Source organism: Lissotriton helveticus, chromosome 11 (assembly GCF_964261635.1).
Source record: "Lissotriton helveticus chromosome 11, aLisHel1.1, whole genome shotgun sequence".
NCBI classification, from domain to species: Eukaryota; Metazoa; Chordata; class Amphibia; order Caudata; family Salamandridae; genus Lissotriton; species Lissotriton helveticus.
In genome coordinates, this window is record NC_136072.1 from 1,054,006,519 (window position 1) to 1,054,020,458 (window position 13,940).

Here is a 13,940-nt window from a genome sequence, read left to right on the forward strand (position 1 = left end):
GGGTCTGCTCTTTATCTGTGAATTAGTTCTGTGCATGAGATATATGAGGGACAGGGGGTGGAGTTCCCGATACCACTTTATAAATCTCTATATGGTTCTTCTCACCTGGCTTGAGGAACCCACTGTCGTGAGTGAGATAGGTATCCCTGAGTATCTGAGACACTTATTCATGTACCCAATTGAAATTTCTTATGTAATCTCTTGGTCAGTCGTGCTTTTGTGGCATGGTCAGAGTGCACGGACACGGGACTGAAGCCTCACGGCAATATTATATATGGAATTAAGCTAACTCTGTAGTGCGTGTGTGCTGCTTAGATTTTTGCCACAGAAGTGAGAGAGATGTACTCATGTGATCTCTTGGTCAGTCGTGCTTTTGTGGCATGGACAGAGTGCACGGACACAGGACGGAAGCCTCACGGCAATATTATATATGGAATTAAGCTAACTCTGTGGCAAAAATCTAAGCAGCACACATGCACTACAGAAGTGAGAGAGAGAGAGATGTATTCAAACCTTTTTCTCAGTATCCGCAAGCAATCAAAGAGAGTGAGTGAGGAGACACACTGCACTGGCCGCGCCGTCTGTTTCGGTATTCTGACTGATGGACAGTACTGAAGTGTGTGTGACATCCATGTGTTCCTTATCACATGATCACATTAAAGTGCTGTGTTTGATTTCCACACACCACAGACTGAGAACCTGCTGCTGCATTAGATAACCTACTTCCCTCCATCAGCTTCGATTCGCCAAAGTGAAAAGGAGTAGTGGAAGTGACATGACAAATCCTTTGATCCCCCAAAGACATCGGAGAGTTGCCCCCCTAATCTCTCCCTGATATACTCCTCAGGCTTTGATTTGGGGCTGAGGGAGGGGCAAGGACATGGGACTTCAGAAGGCTCACAGGATCCTCGTCACCTGGCACACAAGACCAGGGGTAGAATGGTCAGAGCCAGGGGGACCAAAGAGGAAGTCAGTGGTATTATCTGATAGCCCCAAATTGATACCATGCTTATTTCAAGTCAGCACTGAAGCATCTGCTCATATTGATTCACACAGTATTCAGTTTTTCCCACCAATCATCTGCTGACATACCGACAAACTGCAATTGGTTCCCTCTGGGGTGGGTGGAAGGTTTAAGCTACTCCTGTGTTGGTCCGACCACAGCTCCCATTGTTAATATAAATTTATCTGAAGGCCTCAGATTAAGCAGTTGTTGGACCTCTGACCTGGTCAGTGCATTAGAGCGGACATCAGAAAGAGACTATGTCCGCTACCAAAGGCTAGAGGAGTTGCTTCAATGGGGGGTAGGATTGTCGACATTAAAGCGGGAACTGCCAATTCAGGTTTGACAGACTTGAGATTGCATCGCCTCTAAGGAGAGAAAAAGAAAAATATTCCGGTTACTTGCTGAAGTAGGAGAGATTACTCCCATTTCTAAATTTTAGCTGTGCAGGGTTAGTCGCAACGCTTTGCCGCGTGATAAACAGTTCGCTTCCTCCTACTCTGAAAGTGTCTTTTTTCTCTCTGTGACTCCAGGTTTCACCACCCTGTGTTTTTTCCAGAACCTCTCCAGGCAGTGTTTCAACACTTGTTATGTAAATGTTTTTTTTTTTTAACGAAGAGGTTTGATTAATAAATAGGTACCAAGCAGAGGAAGAAATCATTTACCTAAGTGAAAATGCTTCCATCAGTAGTGAGGATTGCAGGTATTTCAAAGCAGAACGTGTAGACATAGATTAGGGCACCTAAGTTGTTAATTGTAAACAGATATACACGTTTAGAGAGCTATTGACTATATATGTTATGCCTCTTTACACTGCAAAGCAAGTGTTTCGGTGCATTCATTGCACCCCAGGCCACATCTTTGGAATAATGCTTCCTGCTAAGCAGAACGTGCAGTATTAAGGTCAGAAAAGCAGCAATCAACTCTAAAAAGAACCATAAAGACACAGCTAAACTTCAAAAAGGGCAACACCACCTGCCCCAATTCACAGAGGGTGAGAAAATAATACACTCAGCTGGCATCAAATATTTGAACACAGCAAATCTCAGAAATAACTAAAGGAAACAAGTCTATGATTGAACCGTCCACCTAAACCAGTCTGAAACTTGCAGCCAAAACGCAAAACGCAAGAAGTAGGCCCCAAAGCTGAAACAAGCATTAGCATAGCCAATAGGTCTCACCTTTGGGACCTTATAAGTGTTTAGTCATGCAACACTTGATGTTGTTGCACCAAGGATATTGTGCTGGATAACTAAACACTTTTAAGGTCCCAAAGGCGAGACCTATTGGCTATACCAATGCTTGTTTTTTTTTGTGATGCAAGCAGTGCACTGAGATTATATGAGGCAATATACAACTGAAGCTGGAAGAAGAAAGGTGTAAAGCGTTTTTGAATTCGAGGCTTTACCTGATGAAGAGAAATTCTTGAAATGGTCTATTGGGCAGGTAGGGATTGTGTGCAAGGGAGGAAGACCAAAAGAAGTCTCTCTTTGTGTTCGAGCAAGCAAACAGAAAGACTCCTAGAAAGATACTAAAACAATAAATATGCAAAATGAAAGCTCGAGTTGTACTCCTGTGAGCACCTAAAATGATCAAACTAGTTCATTTTAATACGGAAAAATGATGGGAGAGATTGCAAAAGAGGTCCTAGGAGTCTGGCTGTTGGGTGGGGTGTGTAAAAGTGAGTTTTCATTAGGTGTCCATGGAGCGGACAGTCTGCTTGGCAAGATGTGTTATAAGATTTTAATGAATTCCAGAGCATCTGGTTTGTCCTTAAGTGTCAGAACAAGTTTTTTCAACGTTCTATTTAGTTTGCCGCGAGCTTGTAATCAATGAATGAATATCTGAGGACCCACTACAGCCAAGAAGCGCATGAGTGTGAGGTGATGAGAAGGGGGCAGAAAAATAAGGGGGGGCATGGTATGTCACAGCGCTAGCATCAGTGTTGAAGTCCTGTTGGTTTTAAAAGCTTCTACCTATAGCTGGGATGATTATGTGGGAAAGATTTACACGTCTAATTGAGTCCTTACCCTTGCACTGTGATGCAGTTCAGAAAGTCAGATTGTAAATACTTATTCATTTCAGGGCTGTATACTAGATTAACTGAATCACATCTAGGTCGATTAGAGGCATTTCCAGCATCATGGAAATTGTTAGACTAGCAAGGCTTTAGGAGACCTGGGCTGACTGGAAAGCATGTGAAATAGCCACATGTGAGATTAGTTTTGTGACATCCAGGTGCCTGGTGACAAGTCATTTTACAAGCCTGTCCGCCTCCCCTCCTCACCTGGAGTCGAACTTGCTGCCGTCCGGGAAGGTGTCGTGGTAGTGGTAACGCACAAAGTTGCCGACAGCGACTTTGCGGGGGCAGACGTCAGGCACGGAGCGACGCTCCACATGCACGTCTTCCAGCAGCGCGTCTTTGCAGGCCACCAGGCAGGCCATCTGCAACCAGGCCAGTTGCCTGCCACCAGCACCGGCTGCTGCAGGACATGGCCTGGTACAGAGGAAGGGGGGACGGGTGGCAGAGAAGAAACCAAGCCGGAGGGGGAAGGGCGGTACTAGGGTAGAAGCTAGTAAGGCGAGTCAGAAGGGGAGCACCCCCGGAGCTGAGAAAAGGATCAGCGGGGCAGTGGTGGGAAAGAAGGGCGCAGAGAAGCGTGGGAAAAGTATGTAACCGTGAGGTAGGACACAGAATAGAAATGAGGCCCGGGGAGGTAGACCTAGGGAGGGAAGAGAAATTGAATGAGAGACAAGCACATCCGTCAAAGCAGGATGCTGTAAGCGGTAAAGCGGCTGCTATTTCAACATGCAGAAAGAGGTGACAGGGAAGCAGAGCAGAATGCCTATAGAAGAGGGGTTCTTTCCCTCATGGAAAGGAAGAGCTGTGCCGGTGCGCTCTCGCTCTGTCTTTCAAGCAGCTTTGCAAACGTGGAACCGAAAAACAAGACTGTCACTCACCCCTGTCTGCAGTGTCAGCAGAGGGGCCAAGGACTGAACGTGCCTGGAGTTTAAATTGTCCTCTCAGCGAGAAGTCTCCTTTCGAAGCCTGCACCAGTGGCAGGCAGGGAAGCTCACACTGGTGGGCAGCGTGAGCGGGGTCGCAAAAGTGAAAGCGCGACCGCCATGTGTTTACAACAATTAGGGAGTGCGCGCGCAGTCTGCTCTGGGATTGTGCGCGCACTGTAAGGGTGACTGCGAGCGTTTGCGAGAGAGTGAACCTTAATGTCTGTATAATTTGATTTCCGCGAATACATTTTCCAATTAAAAATATATATTAAAGAGGATTCTGAGATTATATTGAAAATACAATGGCAACAAAACATCCCTTCAAAAATATATATTATGTGCATAACTTGCTTAGTAGCCGCTCCTATGGCGTCTTCTTTAACGCAGAACAAAATGCTGTATGGTGCTCTGTAAAACACGTTGGCGCCACCTGGTGTATTTCATACAGTACGGCCCCAGAAATGTTCTGCCAAATGCATGGATCTCCGTCACATAAAGAAAGGCAATAAAACAAGCATTTAAGGGTGCCCGCGAGCGACGCGCTTAATGAGGAAGAGATAGGAAGCCGGATGGCGGATGTGCGCGTAACCGTAAGCTTTAGGCCACAAGCAAAAGCGTGTGGTCGGATTTTTAAAGCCCACTCACTTAATGTCTCGCCAGAGCAGTGCATGTGCTGGTTCAGGCGAGACCTAAAAATGAAATAGCCAGCTTTCCGGTTAGAATTTAAAGAAGTTAACATTCTACATTTGTTAATCGAAATGTAAAGCACTGCACTTCAAATGCAATGAAGCAAACCCAAGGCTCTACTATTTTAGTTAAATGTGCAATTTATGGGGCAGGACAACAGATCAGTGGATAAGGTCAGCATCCCAGACCACTATATTCAAATTTCAGTTACAAGTGAATGACACGCATGTATACTTGCATAGGAGCAATTGCTAGTCACTGGTAAAACAGACATTTAAAATTGCCACTCAGACCAAACCAACTCCCTATGTTAAGGAACAAGGCATATCAACTCTAAAAATTACACATCAGCAATAGTGACATCCACATCTATGAAATGTTCTTAATAAGCCGGAACAAGATAATTGCATTAACAGTTTAGTGCACCAGTACTATTGTAAAAGCTATATCTCAGTTACCTGCTTGGTATGCAGCCTCGGCTGCCAGCTCTGAAAGTTTTACAGCAGTCATCCAGTTGCGTTCAAGTTTCAGATATTCTTGCTGCCTCTTAGTCACCTGTAGTTGCATGCAAGCGGATAAATCACTCAAATAAAGATCAATTACTAAGGCCGTTCACACGAGCCACGGCAACATTAAGTAGGGAATCTAACAAATTTCTGTCAAACTTCAGCCAGAATTCTACAATTCAACTTCAGCCAAACACATTAGAAAATGTATAGTTGGAAGCAGGAACTGGTTTAGAAATTTACATGTTTCACATTATCTACAAACAAATTACGGTGACATTTTTTGGCTTTAATTACATAATTAGTGCTGATTTGAGAAAAAGGACTGAAACATCAGCGCATAACTTTAAGAAGGTGGGGTGAGCAGTTGCTCACCTCAAGGAATAATTAATACTTACTTGTTAGGGTTAACGTCAAAGTCACTAAATTAAGCTGAGCGCAACTCCCTGGTAGTTCTACTAGTCCATCGAAATTGAGCATCTTTACCTCTATACTGATAGCTCTGGAGGTCCAAAACGATTAGGGTAGCTCTGGAGGTCCAAAACGATTAGGGTTTCTAGAGCCTCCACTCTGAGTCACCTCTAAGGATCTCAATGACAGCACTTACACCCACAAAGGCCCCCAGCACGGTGCATTTGGTACTGGTCACTTCAGGAAAAATGTTTTTCATGCATACGTCTAACCACAGATTCCTAACCTTTAGACTAGGTCTAGACACCAGACTGGATAAGGAATATTTAAACAGAAGTGCTCCCACGTGCCAGTAGGATTGCCATGTGGATCAGCATTGACTTTGCTCTACCACAGAAATGATGAAGGAGCCGCATTTAAGAGCTACCCCTGCACATAGTCAGTTCCTTTTTCTTTGTACCTTGATCTCGAGCTTGTGCCTCACTTTTTTCTTGTCATTTTTCCCCCAAAATACTTTTTTCCAGTGTGCAAGGGAACTATGTCCTCTCCTAAGGCTACAGAGTTTAAGCCTTGTAGAGAATGTTACACACACATGCCAGTGACAGATCTCCAAGAGGTGTGCCTCTGGTGTTTGGGTCTGGCTCACGACTCCAAGCTCTCCAAAGAGTGACCCCTTAAGAGCCAGAATGCAACCTGGGAGCGTAAAGTGAAGCCAAACACCAAAAGATGTCTCGGAAGTCACACACCTGCTAGAATTCGAGGGCATACACCTGTTTCTACCCTTGAGGCCGCGTCCAGGCTATAACTCCTGCTATTACCTCGTGCCAAAAAAACGAACATCCTGTTTTGCTCTTTGCATTCTGATCACCCTGTTGCGGAAGGACAAATTCAAGATGCTCACAATGGCCCACATTCTGTCTGCACTGGATACAAGTGACTGGATGGTGGACTTGAACCACCAGGACGTCTATTTTCATGGACTCATCTTGCGGAGCTATAGACGCTACTTGCAGTTCAAGAGGGGCCAGCAAAATTTTCAATTTGATGTGCTCTCATTCAGCCTCACCAGTGCCCCTTGAGTGTTCGCAAAGGTGAGTTCAGTGGTGGCAACAAACCATAGGCGGTTGGGGATTCGAATTTTCCCCACGTCTATTACTAAGGTGGTCTCCCCACGGTCAGTGGTAGACCACCTCCAGACGATGGCGAACCTCCTGACATCGTTGGGATTTACTAACAATATGCTGAAGTCACACCTACTCTTTTGCAGAGGATCCCTTTTTTTGAAGCTATCTTGGATATGGTGCAGTTTTGTGCCTTCCCTAAACTACGACGAGTCCAGGACATTCTGGTTATGATTCAGATGTTTCAACCTGGGTCTTCGTGTGGTGGATCTGAGGCTTCTAGGTCTCTTGGCATCCAGCTCGTCGACAGGATCCTAAAAGTGCCTCAGACGAAAAACACACTTCTACCAATTTGTGTATATATGGGACAAGTACCTGTATCTTCTTAGTTGGTGCAAGACAGGTTAATGCTACAGAAGGGGCCTCACGTACACCAACAAGTCATCTCCATATATCTAGATGACTAGGGCAGTGCTATCCAGTCAAATACCCCAGATCACCCTTGGTTAGAAATGGGGGGTCTCTAGTTCGCAATGGTTTGCACCTTTGTCCAAATAGCGACCCTTCTTTCTAGTCAGGATAAGGGGATACACTTATAAAATAACCCCTTCTCACCCCCTTCGTAGCTTGGCACGAACAGTCAGGCTTATCTTAGAGCAGTGTGTAAAGCATTTGCACATAACCAACAGTAATACAGTGAAAATACTACAAAAGAACATCACACCACTTTTAGAAAAATAACCAATATTTATCTGTGCAAACCAGACCAAAACGATAGAAGACCAACATACAGTAATCAAAAATAGGCACTTTGCAAGTATGACCAAAAAATGCAGTTCCTTGAAGTCGGTGGCTCTGTCCAGTGCTACCACAGTGCTGAAAACAACAGAATCCAACAGTTCCGGCCGACCATGTCGGTGCAGATCAGTGTTAGTGTCAGCAGACTCGTAAACAGTTCCTTTGGTTCTGGCCAACCGTGTCGGTTAGAGTCAGTTGTGGCAACTGATGTGAAGCGTAGCAGTGCGGTGTGTGGTGCCCTCAAGTCTCAGTGCAGGCAGTGGCTCGGTGATGGTCGTCCAGCGGCGTCAGTGAGATCAGGGCTGCGGTGTAGAGTGAAGCGGTTCTTGGGGCAGTGCTGACAGGTCACGGTGCAAGAGACAGTGCAAGTTGATGGGAGCTGGCGTCGTTCGGCCCAGACTGCGGTGTGGGATGGGGTGGTGCGTCGTGTAACTTAAGAGCAGTGCCCCCAAATCACAGTGCTGTCATGGGTGGGTGGTCGTTGGCGAGAGCAGGGCGGCAGAGTGAAGCTAGGCAGTGCGGAGTCGTGGTGCAAGCATCTGCTCAGTGGCGGCGGCATTCGTCGTAGGTGAGACCAGGGTTGCAGTGCGAAGTGCGGCAGTGCCCTTTGCGGTGACTTCAGGAGCCCACAGTGGTGTCAGTGACTGTGTCGGCTGCTTTCCCCCTTCATTGTTAATTGAAACCCACTGTTCCAGTGGCGGTACCCAGAAGTTAGTGAAGACTTTGCTGTCCCTGAGACTTCATGAACAGGAGGCAAGCTCTATTTCAAGCCATTGGAGATACTCATCAACAAGTAAAGAAAGTTCAGTCCAGTCCTTTCACTGCCCAAGGTAGAAGCAGCAACTGCAGACCAACCCAGCAAAGCAGCAACACAGCAAAGGGGCAGTACTCCTCCTGGCAGTTCTTCCAGCTCTTCTTCTTGGCAGGTTCCTTGATCCAAGGGGGTTCTAAAGTTCTGGGCCCCAATATTTATACTGCATTTCTCTTTGTTCTCTTGGGCAGAAAGTGTCTGTGCTTAGTCCTAACCAGTTTGGTCCTTTCTGGCCCAGCTTCCCAGCAAGAGGTGGAGACAGCATTGTCCACGGCAAATGCAAGGAAATCTCCTCCCACTACTCTAAATGCAGCCCAGGTCTATTTAGCCCAACCCTGACTCATCCAGGAAAGGCAGGATACACCTCGACCCCCCTGTAGCAGCCTGAAGAGAATGCGCATACCCAGCCTCTGTCACTCAAAAGCCAGACAGTCAATACACAACCCAGCAGAGGCACACAGGATGGCTAAGCAAGGAAATACCTACTTTCTAAAAGTGGTATTTTCAAACACAGAATATAACAATCATCTTTACTAAAAGATGCATTTCTACATTCTGAGTTCAGGCAGACTAAACTCCATTTCTCTATCTTGTCCCAATCAGAAGATATACTTGTAAGCTATTACAAAGTATTCCCCATTCTATCCTATGGGACATATAGCCTTTCAATAGTGAAAAACTAACAACTCTGTATTTCATTATCAAGACATGTTAGCCACACCAGTACATATCCTGCCTCTCACATACACTGCCCATAGGGGTACCTTGGCCCTACCTTAGGGGTTACTCACATGTAATTAAAGGGAAGGTTAGGGCTTGGCAAATGGGTGCATTTGCCAAGTCGTCATGGCAGTAACAACAGAGTGCAGACACTGCAGTGGCAGGTCTGAGAAGCCTTTGAAAGGCTGCTTGTGTGGGTGGCACAATCAGTGCTGCAAGCCCACAAGCCACATTTGATTTACAGGCCCTGGCACACTCAGTGCATTTTACTAGGGACTTACCCCAGCAAAAAGATTGGGAAAACACGCCAAAAGATGGCCATGATAAGCCTGCACTTTGCAACATCTGATACTTTAAGCTGCAGTGAGGCAATGAGACAGCGCTGTCGCCCATCATTGCTGCGTTTTATCTTGGCACTGGAGTGAACAGAGGGGCCCTTGTTAGGTGATTCAGATGGGAATGAGTGAGAAGAATGTAGAATCTCCCTGTATGCAAGATACATCCTCTTGTACTTGAGTCACACAGTTTCTCAGTCACTGTGAGAAAGTGGATTATTAATAAGGGTGGGCGAAGTACCACTACGCGGAATTCTGCGGAGTTGAACAAAAGCTCCGCTCCGTAACTCTGTTCCGTCTCATCCCAATTAATAAAACAGAAACCTCACATACCTTTGGTAAAACAACAAGCAACTATCTTTACATGCTAAAAAGCATATAGTCATCTCACAAAAGTGAAAATTAAAATATAGCAAGCAGTGAGAAAGGGGTCCTCTCTTACCTAGGGAGAGAACCAAACAGATGCCTTGAACACAAAAAGCACATTATGCTGAACGATTCGGTGGTGGGCCCATCCTCATAGGACCACCCAAGCACAGTTATGAGCAAAAATACAATCCCAACCTAAGGCCGTGCAAAGCATTATGGGACGAGATTCTAGAGTGCAGTGAATATTATAGTATCCAATATAAAAACATTCCTCAAGAGGCAGCGGCTCTCCTGGCTCAGCTGAGGGCTAATACTATAATATTCACTGCACTCTAGAATCTCGCCCCATAATGCTTTGCTGGCCTTTGGTTGGCATTGTATTTTTGCCCATAACTTTGCTTGGGGTGGTCCTAGGAGGATGGGACCACCACCGAATCGTTCAGCATGATATGCTCTTTGTGTTCAAGGCATCTACTTGGTCCTACCCCTAGGTTAGGGGGGACCCCAAAATCATCACCTCTCTCATTGCCTGATATTTTTCAAAGCTCACTTTTGTGAATTGGTTATGGTTATATGCTTTTTAGCATGTAAAGATAAAGTTGTTTTATCAAAGGGTTGAGGGTGCAGTAGCTAACTTCGCAAGATGTCAGAGTCAGAGTTTTTGCATGAATTCCGTGTTTTCAATGTAATGCGTAGTTAGCAAATCTCTGCAACCTCCGCTAGCGGAGCGGAGTTTATTGCCCACAGTTAATTATTATTTCAAGTGGATGGTAGTCCACCGTAAGTAATAATGGTACTGCCCTTGAAAGGGTCCAGTAAAGGTTTCAGTAATTTAAATCTGAGTTCACACTCTGGTAGCTATGGCACAGAGTAGACAGACTTCACTTAAGAAAATGTGCAAAGCATTTTGAAGTACCAAAATAGTTAAAACACAACACAATAAAAATGAAGGGTATTTTAATTAACAAAATCAGACCAAAATTATAAAAATCCAATAAGGGGAGCCATACACATGAATTTTTAAAGCTTGAATTAAATTTTAGTGCCAAAAACCACAAAGCGCCAATTGGTTAGGATGGACTAGGCCAAGGGTATGTTTTAAGGCAGACCGCGTTGGAGCGCGGATTGGATAAAGAGACCAGGTTCATCCCATTCGAAAGTTTTATTTTCTGACTTAGTCTCAGAAATGGATGTCAAATCTCCTCAGCGGGGCAAGGCAGCAGGATGTGGCTGAGATGGGTTCCACGAGACCGAATAGCCGTCGGACGAAGTCCCGGTGAAGCTGTTGACTTTAAAGGTGAAATCTCCCAGTGGAAGAAATTCAAAATTCACACCAGATGAAGATCTATCGCTGACCAGATAATTATTGTGCCCTCGCCTGGTGAAATTTTCTTCCTTTTGGAGCCCGGGTTCATCCAGCGTGGCAAAGATGCAAGCTGTTGCGGAACAGGGCTCCACGAGATGAGATATTTTCTCTGCGATGTCCCGCTGAAACTAATTTGCTTCGGAGGAAAACACCCAAAAGGGAGCAACCTGACTCTTCATCCCATCGGCAACTCACCTTCGTCTAATTTTCCAGCCCTAACCTATCAGTTCTTGAGGCAAAAATCCTTGAACAAATTTCCAAGTACCAGCTTTTACAGTTAGGCAAGAGTACACACGGACACTTATCTAAAGGCCCCAAGACCTTTGGAGCACCATGTAGGGGTCAGGACTCACTCCAGTAGAAGCCACCAGCAGGGTCCATGGCAGGTCCAATTAGAATTGGTCAGCTGGGCTCTTCGGGAAAGTGGGATCTTTGCAGCATTTGGGTCCCTGTAGCTTAACAAGGGGTCAGCCAACTGACCCTTGATGTCCATTACACAGACCTGGGTACAAGTTGTAGTAGGTCCAGTTTTGAAGTTTCCTCAATGGTCACAGCAGCAAGTACAGTTCTTATTCGGATTTCCTCAGGGCCAGAGGGTATGGGAGTGCCACATGTATGCCCAGTACCAGCATGTGGGTGGGAGAAATTCCAACCTACACCTTAACCAGTAGGATAAATGTTCCCTGGGGTGACTGTATCCACTTTTGCAGCACTTCCTGTGCGTTTTACATTAAGCTATCCCACAGTGCCCCTCTCTACCCAAAACCAACATGGAAGAACCTTTCTTCCTCTTTGCAGAGCTCTCTGTGTCCACTCAGAGTAGTGGCCAGGGAAATGAGCAACCTCTCCTCTTTGGTCATTCAAAACCAGTTCTTAGGGTAGCTCCTCTCTTATTGGGAGTGGAGCCTAGTTCGCTAGCAGGACAATGGAAATCGCAGGCCCAGGTGTGAATTACATCCGATTGTGACAGACGGGTCCCTTTGAAGATAAATAAGTTCCTGTGCACTGCCCAAATGGTAACCCTGTCAGAGGAACAGGATACCTCCACACACACAGAATTTTGTCTCAGCCTCGGAACCCACTTAACACTTCATCTAAGGAGCTATTTAGCTCTGGGGTGACAAAGCACGCTGGCAGAAAGGCGCATTTGGCTTAGGTAGAAAAATGACAACTTGCTAAAAGTGTCACTTTCAAAATAATGATATAAAATTTGGTTGACAATTAAGTTACATTTTAAATTACTATTAACACGAGTCTTTTAACTATTTTTGTAGCTACTCCCAAACTGTAGTTGTGCATTAAAAGGAGTTAGAACTTATAATGTAACCCAGTGATTTCCTTTGGATGGCCAGCCCTCCTACAGTGAAAAATGACAGTTTTTTTTCCATTGTAAGGACATGTAAAACATAAAATATACTTGTCCTACTTTGTAAATACCATGCAACCTGTGGCAATTACGGACTAACTTAGGGGTGACTTATAAGTATTAATAAGGAAGGGTTAGGCCTGGCAAAGCGAAAGCGTTTATTTTGCCAGGTCGAAGTTGCAGTTTTAAACTACCTACCAAGACTGCAGGGATAGGCATCAAGGCATGTTTTGCATTGTCACGTCACTTTAGTGGCAGCACACTATGTGCTGGAGTTTACTACTGATATTTAACTTACAAGCCCTGGGTACACAATTAGTGAAATATGCCAATCAGGTGTAAAGCAATTTGACATGCTGAGGGGTCAGAGCACATGCCCTGCGCACTGAACAGCGGTGTTCCAGAGTGTGGAGTAAAACGAAAAGCACAAAACCTAGCAAAAACATTGGGGGTGACCACAAGAAACAGGGGCATTTTCCTATAGTTGCATGTGAAAGCAATTTCAGACCCACTTAGGCTTCAGAGTCAGATGACAAAAATCGGTGTTATTTCAACTACGGGGGAAGGGGTGGTACTGGCAAATTTCCTGCAAAGACTTGAGCAATTTAAATATCTGGGCAAGTGAAGAATAAGGAGGAATTTATAACTAGAAAAGGAGATGTACACTTAGATAAGTTCAGGGAAGACATGTTGCACTCGAGGGCATGCCCCGTTACGAATGATGTAAGCATCCTTCTTGAAAATTATTCCTCAATCAAATTCTCCAACAACTTTTAGTGGATCAGGGGAAACAAAGCGGAGAAGGGTATTGTGGAAAGAAGGGGTGCCCCATTGTCCTTTCAGGACATTGAGTAAGACAACATATGACCAGGGAAATAAAAATCACGGTCCAATCTCACAAACTATTACTAGGCATCACAATTACCAGTCGAAAATGACAGTGATCCAGTGACAAGAATTGCAGGGTTGCGGGGAAAGGACTCAATAGGCATTTTTAGGATGGAAGTCTTACTGTACCAGAGTATTTTGATAAACTCAAGCTAGAATACAACATGAATTACGGATGCTGTTAAAGATACTCTATGCAAAGTATGTGATCCAAAAATATCTGTACTGAGTTTTCTCTGCTAGGGTGAGGTTAGTAAATGAATGAATTTTAAAGATGTGGCACTGTGCTCCTAACCACCCTGCAGTTTCCTTCAAGAGGTTTATGGAAGGGTTCCAAAAAGAAAGAGCAGCAACTTCTAATGCAGTACATTTGCAGGAAACCATTGTTAGAGGTCCACTTTATCATCCAGCAGAAATGGAAAATGACTGCAAATAACCCACTGTGACATAGGAGCCCAACCTGATGGCAAAGCTCTGAAAAAGGTAGAGACCTGCAAGAAAAGGCAAACCCGTTCTTAGGCACCAGCCTGCAAACATACACAAAACTCTG

The 13,940-nt window shown here is 45.0% G+C and overlaps 1 protein-coding gene across 1 annotated transcript in view; it reads right to left on the reverse strand.

Annotated features, from left to right (window-relative positions):
* Positions 1-13,940, reverse strand: part of DIABLO (diablo IAP-binding mitochondrial protein) — a 200,143-nt gene that overhangs the window by 62,679 nt on the left and 123,524 nt on the right. The window contains exon 5 of the mRNA XM_078667559.1: positions 5,158-5,254. Within this exon, the coding sequence (XP_078523685.1) occupies positions 5,158-5,254 (97 nt within the window). The remainder of the gene's footprint in view (positions 1-5,157; positions 5,255-13,940) is intronic.